Below are 18,714 nucleotides of genomic sequence, written 5' to 3' on the forward strand. Positions count from 1 at the left end.
GCACTTCGGGGAAATTTGTATGTGTCTTGAACAACTTTTACTTTAGGTAGCTACCTTCTTCAGACAGACAATTTGGGTCTCTCCTTCAAAGTCATGAAGACTCCTCAGGACAAGCATGTGCTCTGAGTAAATGCTCCGGTCCTTGTTTAGACGTGAACAATCTGATCCACATTTCCACCAAAGATAACTCTGAAGAACAAGCAAATGGCGACCTGTCACTGGGTTCTTGCAGATGAGCCCCTCAACACACTGAAACTGCTATAACTGACCGTGATTGTGAGTTAAGGTTGTGAGGGGAACACCGTCATACATTACCCCTTTTATAATGCAAACATTAGCTGGTAGGGAGGAAGGCGTAGCCAAAAGACAGCCTAATGTGTTTGAGGAGTGTCCCATGAGGGGATGGGTATTCTAGAAAGAAGTTAGGGAAGGATGTTAAATAGGGATAAAGAAATGTTGAGTGGTTATTTTTGAGAAATATAATGTAGCTCTGCAGATGTGTCATGACCGCTGTTTGAGGACATCAGTGATTATAAAATGAAAAGCCACATCCAGTTGTAGGAATTCAGTGACAACTTGCTAGAGTTTTGAAGAGTCATGAAGTAGCAAAGTAAAATAAGGAATGGAATCCTGACTACCTGTTGAAGATCCTTTTCTATTCCATCTTTGTTAAGCTTACTTTCCTAGCTTGCCCTCTTGAATTGTATGTCACCTCTCATATTCATGGTAAATAGAGATGATGTAGCACTTTAATCAATGCGAGGAAACCAAGTGCTAGGGACTGAATGGTGAACCCCCACAGGTATACACTGAAGCCCTAATCTCCAATATGATTGTATTTGGAAACAGGGCTGTTAGGAGGTAATCAAAGTTGAGTGAGATCATAAGAGTAGGATCCTAACCCAACAGAATTTGTGGCCCTTATCAGAATAGGAAGAGGTCTCTCTCTCCTTGAATGCATTCACTGAGGAAAAACCACGTGAGGACAGAGAAGTGGGTGTGTACATCTCTAACGAGAAAGTTCTTTACTGACACCACCTCTGCTGGTATCTTGATCGTTGGGCATTCTAGTCTCCAAAACTATGAGAAAATACATTTCTATTGTTTCATCTACTCAGTCTGTGGCATTTTTGTGATGGAAGACAGAGCTGACTAACACACCAGCTTCTTTTTGTTAAGTTTCTCTAATTTACTATAGCCGAATCTTGAGGCCCGGAGAAATTTTTAAAATCAAGCTCAGTTATTTCTACCTTATTTCCTAAAGATTCGTAGTTGATGAAAATAAATCCCCCTAGCCATTTACCACTACTTTCAGTGATACTTTCCATGGGTGTGTGTGTGGGGGGGGGTGGTAGATAAAAGAGGTGAAAGTTATGCTATGCCATCAAAGTCTTATTTGTTCACACCCATCTAAATTGATGTAATCCATGATAATTTGTGAGCGCAGGCTTCTCAGAATGGTCTTTTCAATTCTGTCTTGAACAATTTCACTTTATTGCTTCTCAAGTTTATATAACAAAGGATTGACCGATGCCAATGGAGGCAAGGAAAAGCTAGGTTTCTATTTAATACCCAATTAATAATGCAATGATAGGAATGAAACATTAAAAACACGCAGAGAAGCCGAAATGCTGTTTTGAACATTCAAAAGCAAAACACAGTTTTTTTAGGAAAGTATTTTATTTTGTGTCTCAACAGATGAAATTCCATAACTTAGTTTTCTGATAAGACAATTCAAACATACAAATCAATTACAACAATGTGCTTATCAGCTCCCTCCCCCACCCCTATATTTTAAAGCAACTGACAGTTTTGAAGGACACCAAGACAATAGGGCTTAGCTGAACAATATGGCAATTAAAAAATGGCCCTCCAAGAAAATAATTACAATGGTTATTGAAAAGAATTTGTCCTTTGAGTAAAAGAGATTGAGTGAAAAGAATCATTATGACGTGAGGAGGACCACAGCTGCCCTTGCAATAAAAGGGAAAGGGGACGTGTGTGCAGATAATGGCACAGAAAGCTGGGGAGTCAGACTGAGAACAACAGAAAGCCCTAGGCAGTAAACTTCTCTAACAAAATGCAGCCCCTTGAAGATAACCATTCAAACTCCTGATTTGAACTAAAATAAATAACTGTCTCCTCCACCCCCAGTACCTGGAATTGAATCATTTCTGTTCTCCTTTGTTTTTCCAAGCCAGTATCTCTCAAAGAGAGATGAGTTGTGAAAAGCAGAGATACTAAAGACAAACCAAGCCAAATGACAACCAGCGCTATTTTCGCTTCTAGACTTAAGGGAGTTGACATTTTCTGACAGACCTGGGGCTCCCTGGGGGAGAGGGGCTCCTACTCATTGGCTTCCTCAAGCTGTTTTGAATCCCATAGCACCTTTGTCATAGGTTCTCCCTTCTTCATGCCAGTCCCTCTTATGTTTCACGGTGAGCCTCACAGCACCCTTGTGAGGTAGGTAGTGTTATGATCATTTTGAGATGGGGATGCAGAGATGTTAAGTAACTTGCCCAGAAGGAAACACAAACCCAGTGACAGAGTCCAGAGAACTCTTCCTCCAGACTCCTGTCTTCAGTACTTAACTATGCTGACTCCCTGAGAGTGGATCCTTAAAGCAGACAGGTCCTCAATACCAGACTCATGCCTGGCCAGTTGCACATCAAAGTTCATTTCTAAACCACATGGTTTGGATGACAGAATGAGAAGCAGGCTGTGATGAGCATGGAAGGCAAATGAGCTAATGTGAAGAAGCACAGGATTACCATTTGAATTATAAGTGGATAATGACTTTTTTTGTGGCTCTGTTAAGTTACAATGATAATGCAAATTTAGTATATATTATATGATTAAATAAATAAATGAATGAATGAAAGGAGATTGTGCTTGGATAAGTTGAAGATTGAATTTTCTTCAACTTTTAAAACCAAAGATGGAGAAATATGATTTCTAATTTTTAATCAAAAAAGGAAAAGGAAATAATTAAGTAGATATGTTAATTTTCAGTGGGCATGTGTTTGAGATACTATTGGCAGTATTAGAAAAGATACAAATACGTAGGTATTTAAAATATTTTTTCAATATTGGATTTATTTACTTATCAGTCTGGACTCACATCATGAAGATAATCGTGGAGGCAGTGACACACATAAGCATCATTCATTTTCCTTTGCCATGGAATTCTCTTGTAGATGTGTATGTACTCATTGCCCTTCATTCAAAAAGCTTGTGCTGTCATGTTCTTAGCTAATGCTATTTTAAAAATACATAGCACTACCCAAACACAGAACCACTTTTCTTGAACTCTCCAGCCAGGAGCCATCTATTTATTTATTTATTTTGTTACTTTTTCTGTGAGCCCAGTTTTTTTCATTTCACTCCAGAAGACTTACGGCAGAAAACAGTGGCCCTGTATTGAAACCAGCTCTGCATGAACACCAGCAACTTTCTTCGAGTAGCACCATGGAGGGATCTTGAGACTGCTGAAGTACAAGCACTGGATTCTCCAGGTGCTGCTAAAATAGAAGGGCTAAGATAAATCAAGGCAGTGGAGCTGACTTGGTCATTTCTTTGCATTACACATTTGTTCTGTGCTCAGTGAATTAATTCCTTGTAAGGTGTTTGAACTGCTGCACTGTAAGACTGAAGGAAACTCTGGATGCCACAGTACAGATGTGTGTGTGTGTGTTTAAAGGACTATTTAACTTTCATGAAAGCCCTGCATGTATATAATGGATGTAACCCATTAGTCTTTTGTACACTCAGCTAATAGCCCATGGCTAAAGGAATCGATTGGATGTACTGAATTGCCGCTCTGCTATGGCACTGGCATGCTTGATCTCTGTGCTTAGGGATAATGATTAGTGGCGTTGCAGTTAGAAAAAGTTCACATAAATGTTACCTCTGCCTTAGAGTGGGGTCTGGTAAGTAGATTTATCTCTCAGTGTGACAAAGACAAGTCTACAATTGTTCACTACAGATACAACATACAAGATTTATGTCTTTCAACCAAGGAGGTAACTATCTAGCAGGAGGGTGGTTTTTGTTTGTTTTGTTTTACTTTGTTTTGGTGGTTATTGTCCTTGGGTTTTCATGTCAGACTCACTCCTCAGCGGTTGAATTTTGAATTGCGCACTTAGTTTTCTTTATTAAGGGCCAGAGTAGTGATAATCTGCAGATAAACCAAGTGTTTTTTCACCTGCCTTTTCTTTATCTTGTCTGCAGGTGCTTCTTAGTAGTGTGTGTGGGTGGGTGGGTGTGGGTGTGTTTCTGGTATTAAAATACATGCATTCTTCAGAGAGATTTATTAACACATCCTGACTTACCCAATTCAGAATATTATTGAATGAAGCAATGCCTGCATAGCTGTAACAAAGGATTTCCTTTACAATCCAAATTTTCTTGATAGATGGTCATAGTTTTTGCTTTTAGTAAGAAGTGATGGAAGGCACCAGAGTGATAAGCCCTAGAAGTCAGTGTTTTTCCACCAGTTAGTGGCAGAAATGCTAAGTGAATTTCCTCAGCATTCTCAATTTTTTTCCTAAACTTGGATTTATTCCACATCAATCTTCACACTGTGTTTTAGGTCTGGCAATGAGGTAATAACAGAAAGATCATAGGGTTGTACAATAGACTTATCCGACCTGAAGGGAATATACGGGAACTCATAATTTTTAATTCTGCTATATCAGATGACACAGAAGTAACAGTCAGCTAGCTGGAGCAGTATGCTCATGACTGAGGAAAATGAAAGGAAGAAACAAAACAAAATATGGTGTTCTTTCAGATTTATGAAGTAGAACACGACCACTGAGTCCTTATAAATACAGAGCAAGAGGCCAGGCTACTGAGATAAAATTACATGTTGTCCTCATTTAAGAAACTGACTTCAAAAAATTATCTTTTTCCCATTATTTTAGAATAAGTCCTGAAGTATTGGGGTCATATTATCCCTGATTAGTGAGTTTACTGGACAAGCAACTTATAACACTAGTCTCCTGAGATGTAAACCTAAGACATCAAAACTGTATTTATGGGAAAATTTTTGTTTGTTTCAGTCATAACAGTTTGGTGACACAAGATGGAAGTCCACTGTCAGCGATGTGACTCTTACCCAAGCAGCTCTGGCATTGCCAGAAAGCCTTCAAGGGGAAAGCTCTCCCTTTTGCAGTTAAAGAATAGCAAAAGGGCCTTCTAAGTTTGTTGCTAGCAGCCTCGGAATTAGTTTGTTGGCTGCTGCTTGGAGGTGAAAACCAGGCTTTCTTGCCTTCTAACAACATGACTCGCAGCCACCGTTACTATCTATCAGCTTTCTGCTTCCTCCTTTATATACTCCCTTTTCACTGGAGGGCATCTAATAAGCTACAGGGAGTAGCTTATTATTAGAAATGACGACAAACACCTAAGGTAGAGCAGGCACCTTCATGTTCAGAACAAGATGGCCTAAAAGCAGTTTTTAAATGTTCAAATTATTTCCTCTTTAACACTTCCCCATGTCACTAATTTGCTTGTAGAAGATCTTTCTCCTTTTAATTTTTTTGTGCCTTTCTACTTTGCATGATGTCTTGAGTCACTGGAAGTTGGTTGAGTGAAAACTAATTCACAAAGAAAAACTAGATGCTGCTGTATGTATGGTTTGCTGAAACTTTCAGTTCCTGCTCAAATATATTTCATGCCTAAAATCATTCCTATTAATTTCTTAAGTGACCTCGTCAAATGAATTTGAAATAATTTTGCAAGTGATACAAGACTTATCTTCGCTAAGATATAATATCTTTGTAGTGTTGTTGATATTGCATAGATTTTGATATCAAGCAGGAAAGACCATGACCTCTCTAATTTTTCAGATGAAGAACCTGATACTTGGGTCTTTGATTCTGAGTTGTCTCCACTCACCCCAGCATTAGAGTCATATTCCACTGCATCTGCTTCCTCTCTGATAGTTTTGTAGATTATTTAATCAATACAGTGCTAAGGCAATGTAAACAAACTCTTATTCCTCATGAGACTCATAAAACCTACCTCTCTTAATAAGGAAATGACTCCAATTGCTTTGTATTACATTTCATTTCTTAAAATGCCAATGGATTTAACTGAAAAGTCAGTTGCTTAAGCCCTTTTCATCAGCCAAGAAAATGTGTTTTCTAACTTATTTTATATGTTAAATAGCATGTAAAACCTATTTAAAATAAGTTAATTTGATTTTTACATGTTAGAAAAACCCAGCATGCCCACAACAGTGAACCAATTATTAGTCAATGAGATTCAGACCTAAATTAAGATACTTTTGCCATTAACACTAACTTTTTTGAGAACAAAAACAAATTATCAATCATTTTGAAGAGAAGTTTTCCTAGGTCGTTGGTTAGTAACTTCCAGTCATGGGATATTCCCAGAGTAAGACTAAGAAAAAGCATTAAAATAAAACACAGACACACATTCTTTTTCTTTTTTTTTCTTTTTTTTTTTTACCTCCTGCTCAAGCTTATCAACTTTAAAAACAGTCACATTTAAAACACTTGAAAAAAAAGCAAACCACCCTCCCCCACATATTTATATATGTATATATAAACAATAGCTTTTTAATCAATTATGATTTGGGGCGTTCCATATTTTATGGAAAAAAACATGTGAAGACTACTCTCTTGTGCAGTGACCAAGGTATGCATTAGCACCCAACTTTATCACCGAGGAGGAAAAGAGCATGTTTCTTTCCAAAGAGCTTCTATAGGATGTTTGACTCAGTTTCAGCCTTTTGCTATTACACAAACATGTATGAGTCATCATGGTGCTGGAAATACAGTGGCAAAAAGAATTTTTTGCAAGTCTGAGTTGATCTCCTGCTTAGTTACTATCTGTTGGTTATAATGTAGGTATAGATTATATTTAGACTGAAGATGTTAAAGCAATTTAGAAGAGGAGGTGTGCAACAAAATGAAGAAAGTTAACAAAAGTTAACAAGGCACCCAAATCTGCCTTTTCCCCCTCTTTTAGACTGGGCACAAAATCTGAACTATTTTCCGTATGGACAGTTATCTTTTGAACTTTTGTTGGAATTTAATATAGTTAACTAATTTGATAGGACATAAATTTGCATGTTTGTTTTTTTCATATATTTTGCATACTAAAATTAAAGTCTTTCTTAAAATGTGAAGTACTCTCTTGATCATGTGAGCTCTTTTCTCATTATGCTAAGGCTATAAATAAAGCTTTCTATATAAGGCTGACATTATATCAAGCTACCTTCTTCTGGAAGAGAGAGAGAGAGAGAAAAGTCAGAATCACTCAGCCTGCATATTGCTGTCAGCTTGTGACTATATGAATGGTAAGTCCTAACTTTTAAAGTGTTATGTGAGATAAGCTGGAGGGTTTTTTTTTTTTTTTTTTTTAAGCAATTTCCAGTTTAACAATTACCCAAGAATTTTGGAGTACCAATGAAAGAAGACGTATCCCTGGAGACAGCATTCATTGATAAGGCATGACAGCAGCTCAGAGGTGACAGTGGTGAGTAGGCAGAGGGGGAGAATAAAGGATCATTTGAATCATGGCATCAGGAAAGAAGGCAGGAGTGGGGGCTATACCAAAGCTTTCCTCTCCCTGTGGTCTGTCTCAAAATAATTAGTCCAAGAGTTCCCCTTTATCCAGTTTTTCTTTCCATGGTTATTAGTCATGGTCAATTATAGTTTGAAAGTATAAATAGGTAGTAAAAGGAGGGAGAGAGGGAGAGAGAGAGACCACATTCATGTAATTATTTTATTTTATGACATTTTATTTATTTAGGACATTTTATTTTATGATTTTTGTTAATCTCTTACTGTGCCCAACTTATGAATTGAACTTTATCATAGGCCTGTATGTATAGGCAAAAGCATAGTGTATACAGAATTTGGTACTATTAGTAATCTCAGTCATCCACTAGAGGTCTTGGGACATATGCTTAGGAGATGAGTGGCTACTACAATGGTCCTTGTTTCTTTCCTCCTTCCCAGTAGGGATGTTTTCCAAGGAGACTGGGAGAAACAAGAGGCACTGAGTCATCAACAAACTAAAGAAGGGCAATCGGGCAACCGGGGTCACATGCAAGCCTGTGCCCCACATTTGGAAGGAGGGACATCAGGGCAGTCCCATTTTAGAAAATGAACCTTCTGCAAACATGTTAATCATGTCCTTTGTTGTTGCATTTTACCACAGGCTATCCACTGACAAGCTCACACAAGGCAATCCCTAACATTTTTTGAGAAAACATGTTGCTATATTTACTGCTCTTAAAAAAGAAAACCCACTTCGTTTGGGAAACCAGTCATCAATTATTGATTTAAAACATGGGTTACTTTACTAAACCTTATAAGCATAGATGTATGGCCTCTGGACCCAGTGTTTATTAGGTTTCTTTAGCTAAAGGTCACAGCAAGTAATTTCATCTTTTAGACCTATGTTGAAAGGCTTTTCTTTCCCACTAGTCACAATTTTGCCAGAGTCCTAATGAAAAGGCTCTCTTGAGAAAGGTTTTTGAAGAGGTAAAGTGGAATATCAGAGAGAGATTCATTAAGTGTTTGCCAAAGTACCAGGGGAAACCTAACCAAAATATTAAATTCTAAAATCACTAAGTCTAGTAACAGTTCATTCCTTAAGGCTTTCTATACACAAGGGCAGAATAACTCCAAAACTCCTCAATCACGAAATATCAAGGGTTTTGGTTGAAAAGAATTGAACGGAGAACCCAAAGCCAGTGGTAGAAAGTCAATGGAAATAACCAGGCACATGATATATTAGTCTAATGGGAAATATTAATTCTAGTAATAAAAATGATACATCTTTCTCTACATGCTGAGTAGAATGAATGACTTTGGTTTCAGAGGTTTTGTTACTAAGGTTCACATGCCACAAAATCTATTTGGACTCTCATAGGTAACCAGAGCATAAAGAAAGGGGATAAAACGGTTACCAGTGAAAATTAAAGAAGGGGCTACTCTCTGATTCCTCTCCAGCTGGCGGACAATAACTATAAATTATTAATGATGGAGATAGGATTAAAATGGATCCCAGTTTCTTCCTCCAACCTTTATTTAAATTCATGATGTGTCATTTTGTCAGGTCCTAGCCTTCTAAGCTCAAAATGATCTATTTTGTCTTTTCTAGAAAGCCTCAAGACAAGTTCTATGTTACTGAGCATAGCCCCTGAAGATAAGACAAATGTCTTGACACTGAGATGAAGGGAGACTCGGGAAGTATAAGTTAATTTACATGGCTCTCTATTCATTTTTTTCCTGCAAGATCATATCCTCTCTTTTTTGTACTTCTAATACAAAATATATTTGTTCCTACATGAGTAATGGGAAGTGACAAAAGTCAGGCTTCTATGCAGGTGAGATTTAAATAAAAGATCCTAAGAAGATTTTTACTTCTGGACTTCTATGAGAACTGAGGAGAACAGAATATTTTTACAGAACAATGAGAGAAGAATTCACCCTGCATACTGTAGAACAAATCCCGAATACCTCCGAGAACTATGGAGTGTTGGGATAAATAAAATTTCTGAGAAAAGTGAGCAAAACCAAGTTCTGACAAATGTCTTAAGGAATTAGAAAACACAAATCTTGGCATTTTCATACTTTGGGAATTTTTGAAAATCACATACTTATGAATGGCAATGAAAAGGAAATATGCTACAAAGTGAGTAATATGAGAATTTGGAAAAGTAGAAATTTTTTCCCTGGAAAGCACTAGGACAAATTGCTTGGGTGAGTTATCATGTTCCAGAATATGTATTTCAGACATGTGGGGTCATGTATCAATTATCACTTGGACTCTAGTCATGGAATTTCTTTTTATACAGATATAATGAATAGAGAGGATAAACACTGCCCTGAAGAATGCTTAACATACATACATGGAATACAGATAAACCCATTATGAAATGCTGAGCCAAACAACTGTATTTCTTCTCAAAATATTTTAAAGCAAACCATGAAGGAAGAAAATGATTCCTAGATATCATACCTAAGAGGAGCTGGCCCTGTGTAGGGCTAAGCAGTTATTCTCTGCAATGGTCTAAGTTAATCTAACAAGTGATAATCAAAAGCCATGAAGCAAAAATTCATGCAGGTGAATCCTTTGTAAAACTAGAACCTAGAGTCCCCAGGTTGCAGTCAATGGAATACTAGAACTTTGCAGATATAAAAAGAAATTCAAGATACACACCAATAATGAGAATGAAACAAATTAAATGAGCATTCAATTATCTACAAATCAATCACTATTATGCTCAGGCAGAAAGTAGCCAAATTTCCTGGAAATATCTTGTAAACATGTAAACATACTTTGTAATCTGAACACTGATTCAGGGGGTACACAGTAAATTCATTTTTACTAGAATATTGGAACTGGGAATAATTCATGAGTACTACTCTAGTCTAAATATTGACCATTCTGGCTTCTATGGGATTTTAGTTTTTGAAGACACTAACAGTTACTGTGCTTTATGTTCAAATAATTTACATGAGCCCAAGGTAAATTGCATTAAACAGGATTCTTGTTTATAGGACTTTTCAGAGCATTTATCAGGCTCAGGTAGATTTTCCACCTCCAAAGGTGATTATAGACTGCAGAATTTTCACCACATATAATTAATGGGACTCTTTTTTGGAAGAATGCTTAGTAATCTCTTAAATAACTGCTGTTTATGGATCATAGTACCCAAACCCATGAGGGAGTCCAATATCTTTTCTAGTAGTCAGATAGTAACTAAATCTTTTCTTGATGGGTTAACTTTAACCCAGGTTCATTTCACTCAGGTGTTTTTGGCAAGCTTCTATTTTGACAGAAAATAGTATTACAATCTCAAAGTTTTTGTACTAATTGTTCAATCTCTTTCTCTCTCTGTAGTTAAATACTTCATAAAATGTTGCAGATTGGAGATCAAGTAGTTTCTACTAACTTTTGAAAATTATCTCTCCACATTAATTTTGTTTGAAAGACTCCATTTCATTTGCACATGAGTTGGAATTGTGATATAATTTACAGAATTAATTTGCATTATTAGATATATAAATAAGACCACAAATGGGAGACTAATTTCCAAAAGATCTATAATAATCATCAGGAAAGTCAAATGAGAAGTGACTCCAACAGGCAATTCTTCTAACTGTCTATTTTGTTTTCTACCCCTTATTAAGGGATAGAGGGCTTAACTCTTTTGTTATTCAATTGGCAAAATAATTTCAGGGCCTATTACTCTTTTACTTTTTTATTATATGAATATTAATTTAATTTTATTAAATGTCCTCAAAATTTCAAATACTAAAAAGAGATAGCTTTTCAGACCTCTAACCCAATGTAAAGAAGTGAGCTCCAGAGCCCCTCCCCAGTTGACCTACCTATCCAAAAAGGGACTCAAACTGTGAAAAGTATAGAAATCTCCTATGCAGATCAATTATAAGCCATTTAATGAGTATAGCTGATATTCAGTGCTTTTGCAGATTATATAAATATATGCTTTGAAAGTCATTCACTCAATTTCTAGCCAAATGTAACTCTGCTTCCTTGAAATGAAATCACTGGTGGTAAGAGTATGATGCCATTTTATAAACACAGGATTGTGTGAGTAACCATCATTAACACAAAGTGAATTGGGCAAGTCTTGTTGGGTTAGAGGGTAAAAAATCCAGCACAATTTAATATGTTTATGGGCCATACTCTTAATTTTTCCTCCATTGAAGAAAGAGCAGGAGTTTGAAATTCATCCATTGTTTTTTTTGTTTGTTTGTTTGTTCTGTTTTTTGCCTCCCCTCTTTAAACACAAGATATATTTCCTTTTATCTACACAAGGTCAATTTCAAATAAAAACCCAAATCTACAGAGTAAGGAAGCAGGGAGAAACCCTGAGGTTGCCTATTCAAGTAATACTGTGTGTACAGTATTTGAATAGAGAACATCAGAGAGGCAGTGGCTAGATGTTCCCTTTGATTGGCAGTAATCTAGCCTTCGAGCAGCAGTGACATTTCAAATAGGTCCTTAGTTGCATTACTGTCATGTTACACATGGATCACCCTGGTTTGGGTGAGCATCTGAGAAATGCATATCCACAGAGCTTTGGACCACCTGAATTCTTCATAGTAGCTACTAGCAAATACTACCCAGTGACCATATATAACCAGTGCCCCCTCTTCCATTTTCAATGAACCCATTAGCAGTGACTGATGAAAGTAAAATCAAGGGGTGGTTAGATGGATCATTTCCATTAATAACACCTACCTTGGATTTTACAGGTACAGCTAGTGCCACACCACCTTTTAGAGAAACCAAGGGCTTTGTTACAGTAAACTGGTCCAGGGTGATATTACAAGTATAAAAAATATTCCATTCTGTATCAAAACTAGGCATATGCCTTTATTTATAGTAACAGAAGTTAACAGAGTTGAGCAGTTTTGCCTTGGGTCCTGTTTTCTTGGCATCCTACATCAGACAAAGACATCTCCCATCTCTCTGCCCATAGCTCCAAGGATCTAGTCTCAGGGTTCTCTATAGGTAAAGGAAGGTGAATCACATTTGGATCTATAGTGGTGAGTAACTAAAAGCACAACCTCTCATTCATATTGCTTTAAAACATATACAGCATATATGTTTCAAACAAAAAGGAAAGAATATATCGATCTCTTTATGGTGCTGAACCAACAATATGGTATGATGCAAGGCTTGAACAAATGATAATCATAGATACAAATTTTTCTGTAGAGTATGTTTTAGACAAATGTGTCTTCTTTTAAATATGTAACTCCTACACTGTAGGTTCTGTTTTATTTTTTTTCTTTTGTTTTTGCAGTGGTAGAAAATGATGAATTGTCCATGAGCATGAGCCAAAGATTCAGGTTCGTTACTGAGATCCCCAGAATGCCAATATTTGCAATGCAAACAATTAGTATCCCACTGTGTGAAGAGCTCTGACACATGCCTGCCTGCCCCTACATGGAGAGTCTCCATAAGAAGTCCTCCTGCTTCCATGGACCCTGCTTTGACATAGGGGCAACTGCACAAAGCTGCCTCTTTCTCTTAGTAAATCACCGTGTCAGATTGCCTTACTGATTACCAACAACGACATAGAGACAGTAGTGTAAGCGGTGGACCCTCAAATCATTTTCATGTTGAACCTCCTGGGTCCAGCCACCTCCCCTTCCACAACAGCACCATTGTTTTTTCGGGGCACATATTCAAGGTCAATGCTGTTTTTGTGCTTGCCTTTCCCTCGGCTCCACACAAAAAGGAGGAGAAAACAAAATAAAACCACCCCCAGGAATGTGAAACAGCCCATGGCTGTAGACACCAGTATTGTTTTAAGGTCCAGGGCAAAGGTGTTGGCATTGGTGCCATTGGAAATGGTGTCATTGGAGTCGGTCATGTACATAGGGGTCCTGTTTGCGTAGAGGAAGCGGTCTGAAGTGAATCCTTTCACAGTTAAAGAGGCTGTGAAGGTGTCATTCCCAGCAGCGTTGCTAGCGACGCAAACATACATCCCACTGTCTTGATCTTGGGCAAATCGGATTTCCAAGGTGCCATCGCCCAACACGGTGGCTCTTCCATTGGACTTGGTGGTGATGAAACGCCTTCGGGGTGTCACCCAGGAAATCACAGGCTGCGGATCTCCATCGGCATTGCATTCTAACTGGACCGTCTGCCCTTCGTCCACCAGCAGATGCTGTAGCTTCTTCTCACGGATTTTGGGTTTCTTGCAGGTGAAGTAAAAAGAAAGGGCAGTGCTATGGAAATCCTTGAATGACCTCTCACGGATGGTGTCTGGACCAGCGCACATGGGCTGCTGGCCACCGAACTGCAGGGTGGGCTGGCGCTGAAGGATCCAGAGGAGACGGCAGTCACAGGCCAGTGGGTTGTTATTAATGCTCAGGACCTCCAAAGCCCTAGGGGAAGAGAAGACATTCTCTTCCAAAGTTTCCAGCAGGTTCTGAGACACGTTGAGCACACGAAGGAAGCGGAGCCCTTGGAAAGAGTGAGGCTCAATGGTGCGGAGCTGGGCCCCCACTATATGAAGCTCCTGAAGGCGAATCAGGTCAGAGAACATGCCTGCCTCAATAGTGCTGATGGGGTTGTAGGAAAGGTTAAGGTGGGTCAGGTATACCAGGTGTTTAAAGGCAAGGAAGGGCACAGTAGACAAGTTGGTATTGGTGATTGAAAGGGATGTGAGGTTGAGACCGTAGAGGCTATTGGCAGGCATCATATCCAGTAAAGGCCAATAGTCAATCTCTAGGTGTTTCAGGTGAAATAATCTTTTAAAGGCATACACAGGCATTGTGTTGATATTGAGATGCTTCAGGTGCAGGCTGATGAGGCTGCGGAGGTGGGAGAGGGCTTCTGTTGGTACTGCTGTTAAGTTGCATTTCTCCAAGGTGAGCTGCTCCAAGCTAAGTAGCCCGCTGAAGGCCCTGTGTGATATATAAACCAAATCATTGTCCCCCACTTCTAGCGACTTCAGGTTGTGAAGATCCTGGAACATGTAGTCCAGTAAGATGACAATCTTATTCTCACTAATGTCAAGCTTGGTGAGGTTGGACAGCCCTGTGAATACCCCTAGCGGTACCAACTTCAGACGATTGCCTTTCAGGCGAAGGGAACGCAGGTTGAAAAGATTGTTAAATGCGCCTGGTTCCACATTGGCGATCACATTGTCACTCAAGTCTACCTCCTCCAGCAGAGGATAGGATATGAATTCTTCAGGGTTGACACTTTTCAACCGATTTTTACTGAGGTCCAAGATCTTGGTCTCAATGGGAATGCCCTCTGGGATGGCCATCAGTCGTCTTCTGTGGCAGCTAACAGATTTATTCTGGGCAGAGCACTCGCAGCGGGCAGGGCAGCCAATGGTGGATCCCATGAAGATTAACACCACAGCCAGACCCAGGAATGGCTGCCAGCATGACACAGCCGTGTGAAGCATGACTCCACTTCTTAGACTACACCTTGGTCACGGGCCTGCACAGATGGGGCAAAGGAAGGGAGAAAGAACAGTTGAGTTAGGATGTCCACAGTTAAAGGCGTATACATAAAGCAGCAATTTGAATAGACAGGACACTGGCTTTGGAATCAACTAGCTTTGGGCTTCCATCTGAGGGCTGCCGTTACTACCTCCACAGTTGTGGACAAGTTATTTCACTCACTTCTCTGCACTTCAGAGCTCTTGGCTGTACAGCGTGGACGAGGTGAATGGTAATAGTAATAGCTTACTAGAGTACCATGACACATTCGGTGTTTGACAATGATAAAGGGACAAAGACAGTGCTTGGCCCAAAATGTGAGGCAAAATGGTATGGTTTTCTTATATAAAGGGCTCCATTTGTGGATTCAAATGAGAGAAACAGAGGTCAATGGCTCAGAGGAAATCAGTTCAATTTGAATCAATGTCTGGGATTTCTCCTTCCATTCAGAATGAGGCTAACAGAAGTTTCATTCAATATTGGGCCCTGAGGTTCAATGCACAAAACTAAGTTCCATTTAATGCAAGACACTGTGATTTTTTTCCCTTCATATACATCTTTTCATTTAAATATCAATGTTAAGGTAATCCTCAGTATTCAGGAAATTTTGGCTTATGATGGGATTTTCCTTATGAGAGGGGAACAAAAAAGATGCTCAACATCTCCCTGTATTATTTATATGTTCCTCTTAGGAATGAAGCAGAACAAGGATGGCTAAGAAGGGAATTCTCCTTTTATGATTTTGGATTAAGTATTTATGAATGATAAGGGTTGGGATTTTAAGAAAAAAACACTTTCAATAACAAATAAATTATCTTTCATATTCAAATTTAAACCCAGTGAAGTAAAAGAGCTACTAAATGAGATTGGAAGTGAGTTTTCTTCAATGTGTTTAGCTCACCAGACACTAAACTGAATAGCAAGATGTATATTGTTGAGTTGTACTTTTGAATCTTAAGTCCCCAGAGTATATGTTATCCTTCATATAAAACACAAAGCTAAGTAATTAGAAACAATGTTCTTGGATGAAAAGGTATTCGATAAACCTTCATTTTCATGCCTGAATTGAAAAAGAACAATTAATAAGAGAATAATTCTAGTTATGTTTTTTACATACTATGTATATCTAATCTATAGCTATGTCTGTATCTAAAGAAATCTATGCACTAAAAAACTACTAGAAGCAAACTTAACTGTGAATCATCAGGTCACTAAAAGAATTACCCCAAAATGTAAAAACCAGGTAAATACTCAGAAAATGCTAGCCAAATTAATTAGATAGGAATATAGGAGGTGTAATTATTGGAAAATATGTAGCAAAACAATCAATATTTGCAGAGTAAATTAATGGCTGTCATAAAACCATTTGAAAGAAACTGACAGATTGTTAGAGCAAATAGGATATTAATTACATTAGCATAGTACAAAATAAATATGATTATTTTCTAATATACAAAAATGAACCATTTAGAAAATATTATTATAGAAATTATTCCAGTCATAGCATTTCTGGAAATATCAATTTCCTTAGAATACAGTTTACAGGAAATACAGAGAATTAGTATGACAACTATTAAACCCTACAAAGGAATTATAAAAAAGCTTACCAAAAAGCAGGAAAATTTTGAAATTCATTGTAATTTTTTAATAAAACCATTTGCATGAACTTTTAAAAATATTTATTTATTTATTTGGAAGTTAGAGTTACACAGAGAGAATGAGAGGCAGAGAGAGAGAAAGAAGTCTTCCATCCACTGGTTCACTCCCCAGTTGGCTGCCATAGCTGGGGCTGCGCTGATCTTTGGATCAGCCAGGAGCCAGGAGCTTCCTCCAGATCTTCCCATGTGGATGCAGGGACCCAAGAACTTGGGCCATCTTCTACTGCTTTCCCAGGCCATGGTAGAGAGCTGGATCGGAAGTGGAGCAGCTGAAACTTGAACCAGCGCCCACGTGGAATGCTGGCACTGCAGGTGGCAGCTTTACTTGCTACGCCACAGCACTGGATCCTGCATGGACTTTTTGAAGATCCCTCATATATGTAAATTTCAAAAATATTTTGTACCTAAATAACCAGCATTTAATTCCATTTCCATGAAATTTTGAAGTGCCCTTCATACTCTATATTTAGGTAGAAACATTACATGTTATAACATTAATTCTTTCTCAATAAAACCACACACTACAAATAATATTTTGAACTTGAAAAATTAATTAATGTTAACTCAGAAGAATATACATATGATATCATGAGAAATATAAAAAGTAGTAATGAAAACATTTTGTAATATATATATTTTTAAAGATTTTTATTTATTTATTTGACAGGTAGAGCTGCAGACAGTTAGAGAGAGAGAGAGACAGAGAGAAAGGTCCTCCCTCCATTGGTTCACACCCCAAATGGCCGCCACGGTTGTTGCTGAGCCGATCCGAATCCAGGAGCCAGGTACCTTCTCCTGGTCTCCCACCAGATGCAAGGGCCCAAGCAATTGGGCCATCCTCCACTGCCTTCCGGGGCTACAGCAGAGAGCTGGACTGGAAGAGGAGCAACCAGGACTAGAACTGGTGCCCAAATGGGATACTGGCACCGCAGGCGGAGGATTAACCTAGTGTGCCACGGCTGTAATATATTTAAACATTATATGCAAAATTATTATAATAAAACAGTGTGATGTAGACATGAATGTATATAGTCAATAAGACAAAGAGTAAGGAGTTATTTTTTTTAACTTTTATTTAATGAATATAGATTTCCAAAGTACGGCTTATGGATTACAATGGCTTCCCCCCCATACCGTCCCTCCCACCCGCAACCCTCCCCTCTCCCACTCCCTCTCCCCTTCCATTCACATCAAGATTCATTCTCGATTCTCTTAATATACAGAAGATCAGTTTAGTATACATTAAGTAAAGATTTCAACAGTTTGCTCCCACACAGAAACATAAAGTGAAAAATAATAGATGATTTTTTAAATGATGATGAAATCAGATCAGACCTATTGTCATGTTTAATCCCAGTGAGAGTCAAGTTGGGAATTGATAATTTCTTTTTTTTTTTTTTTTTTTTTTTACAGAAGATCAGTTTAGTATACATTAAGTAGAGATTTCAACAGTTTGCACCCCCATAGAAACACAAAGTGAAATATACTGTTTGAGTACTCGTTACAGCATTAAATCTTAATGTACAGCACATTAAGGACAGAGATCCTACATGAGGAGTAAGTGCACAGTGACTCCTGTTGTTGACTTTACAAATTGACACTCCTGTTTATGGCATCAGTAATCTCCCTATGCTCCAGTCATGAGTTTCCAAGGCTATGGAAGCCTTTTGAGTTCTCTGACTCTTATCTTGTTTAGACAAGGTCATAGTCAAAGTGGAGGTTCTCTCCTCCCTTCAGAGAAAGGTACCTGGGAGTTATATTTGAAAAGTCAGTTTATGTTATAGGTAACATCTTTAATTCACTGAGAACAACAGAAATAACTCCATAATATTTAGTGGGGAAAATTGCATATTTAGCTTCACCCCAAATAAAGTAAATTAGAAGTGAATTAGGATGAATTGAACGAAGAATAAATGTACTAGAAGAAAATTAAATAGTTATATACTATTAGAGTTAAGAAATATTTTCTGTAAACAATGCTAGAAACCAGGAAGGAGAATGATTGATTCTATTGTATGCATTTAAAAAGTATTGGTGTAACAATCAAGCACACACACACACACACACAC

The 18,714-nt window shown here is 38.1% G+C and overlaps 1 protein-coding gene across 4 annotated transcripts in view; it reads right to left on the bottom strand.

The window, feature by feature from the left end:
- Positions 1–1,675: 1,675 nt before the first annotated feature.
- Positions 1,676–18,714, bottom strand: part of LINGO2 (leucine rich repeat and Ig domain containing 2) — a 1,403,193-nt gene continuing 1,386,154 nt past the window's right edge. For all 4 annotated transcript variants that reach the window (XM_070053183.1, XM_051857096.2, XM_051857089.2 and 1 more), the window contains one exon: positions 1,676–14,985. In XM_070053183.1, coding sequence (XP_069909284.1) covers positions 13,130–14,950 — 1,821 coding nt within the window. In that variant the 5' untranslated portion in view covers positions 14,951–14,985 and the 3' untranslated portion in view covers positions 1,676–13,129. The remainder of the gene's footprint in view (positions 14,986–18,714) is intronic.

This window comes from Oryctolagus cuniculus, chromosome 1 (assembly GCF_964237555.1).
Source record: "Oryctolagus cuniculus chromosome 1, mOryCun1.1, whole genome shotgun sequence".
Taxonomy (NCBI): domain Eukaryota; kingdom Metazoa; phylum Chordata; class Mammalia; order Lagomorpha; family Leporidae; genus Oryctolagus; species Oryctolagus cuniculus.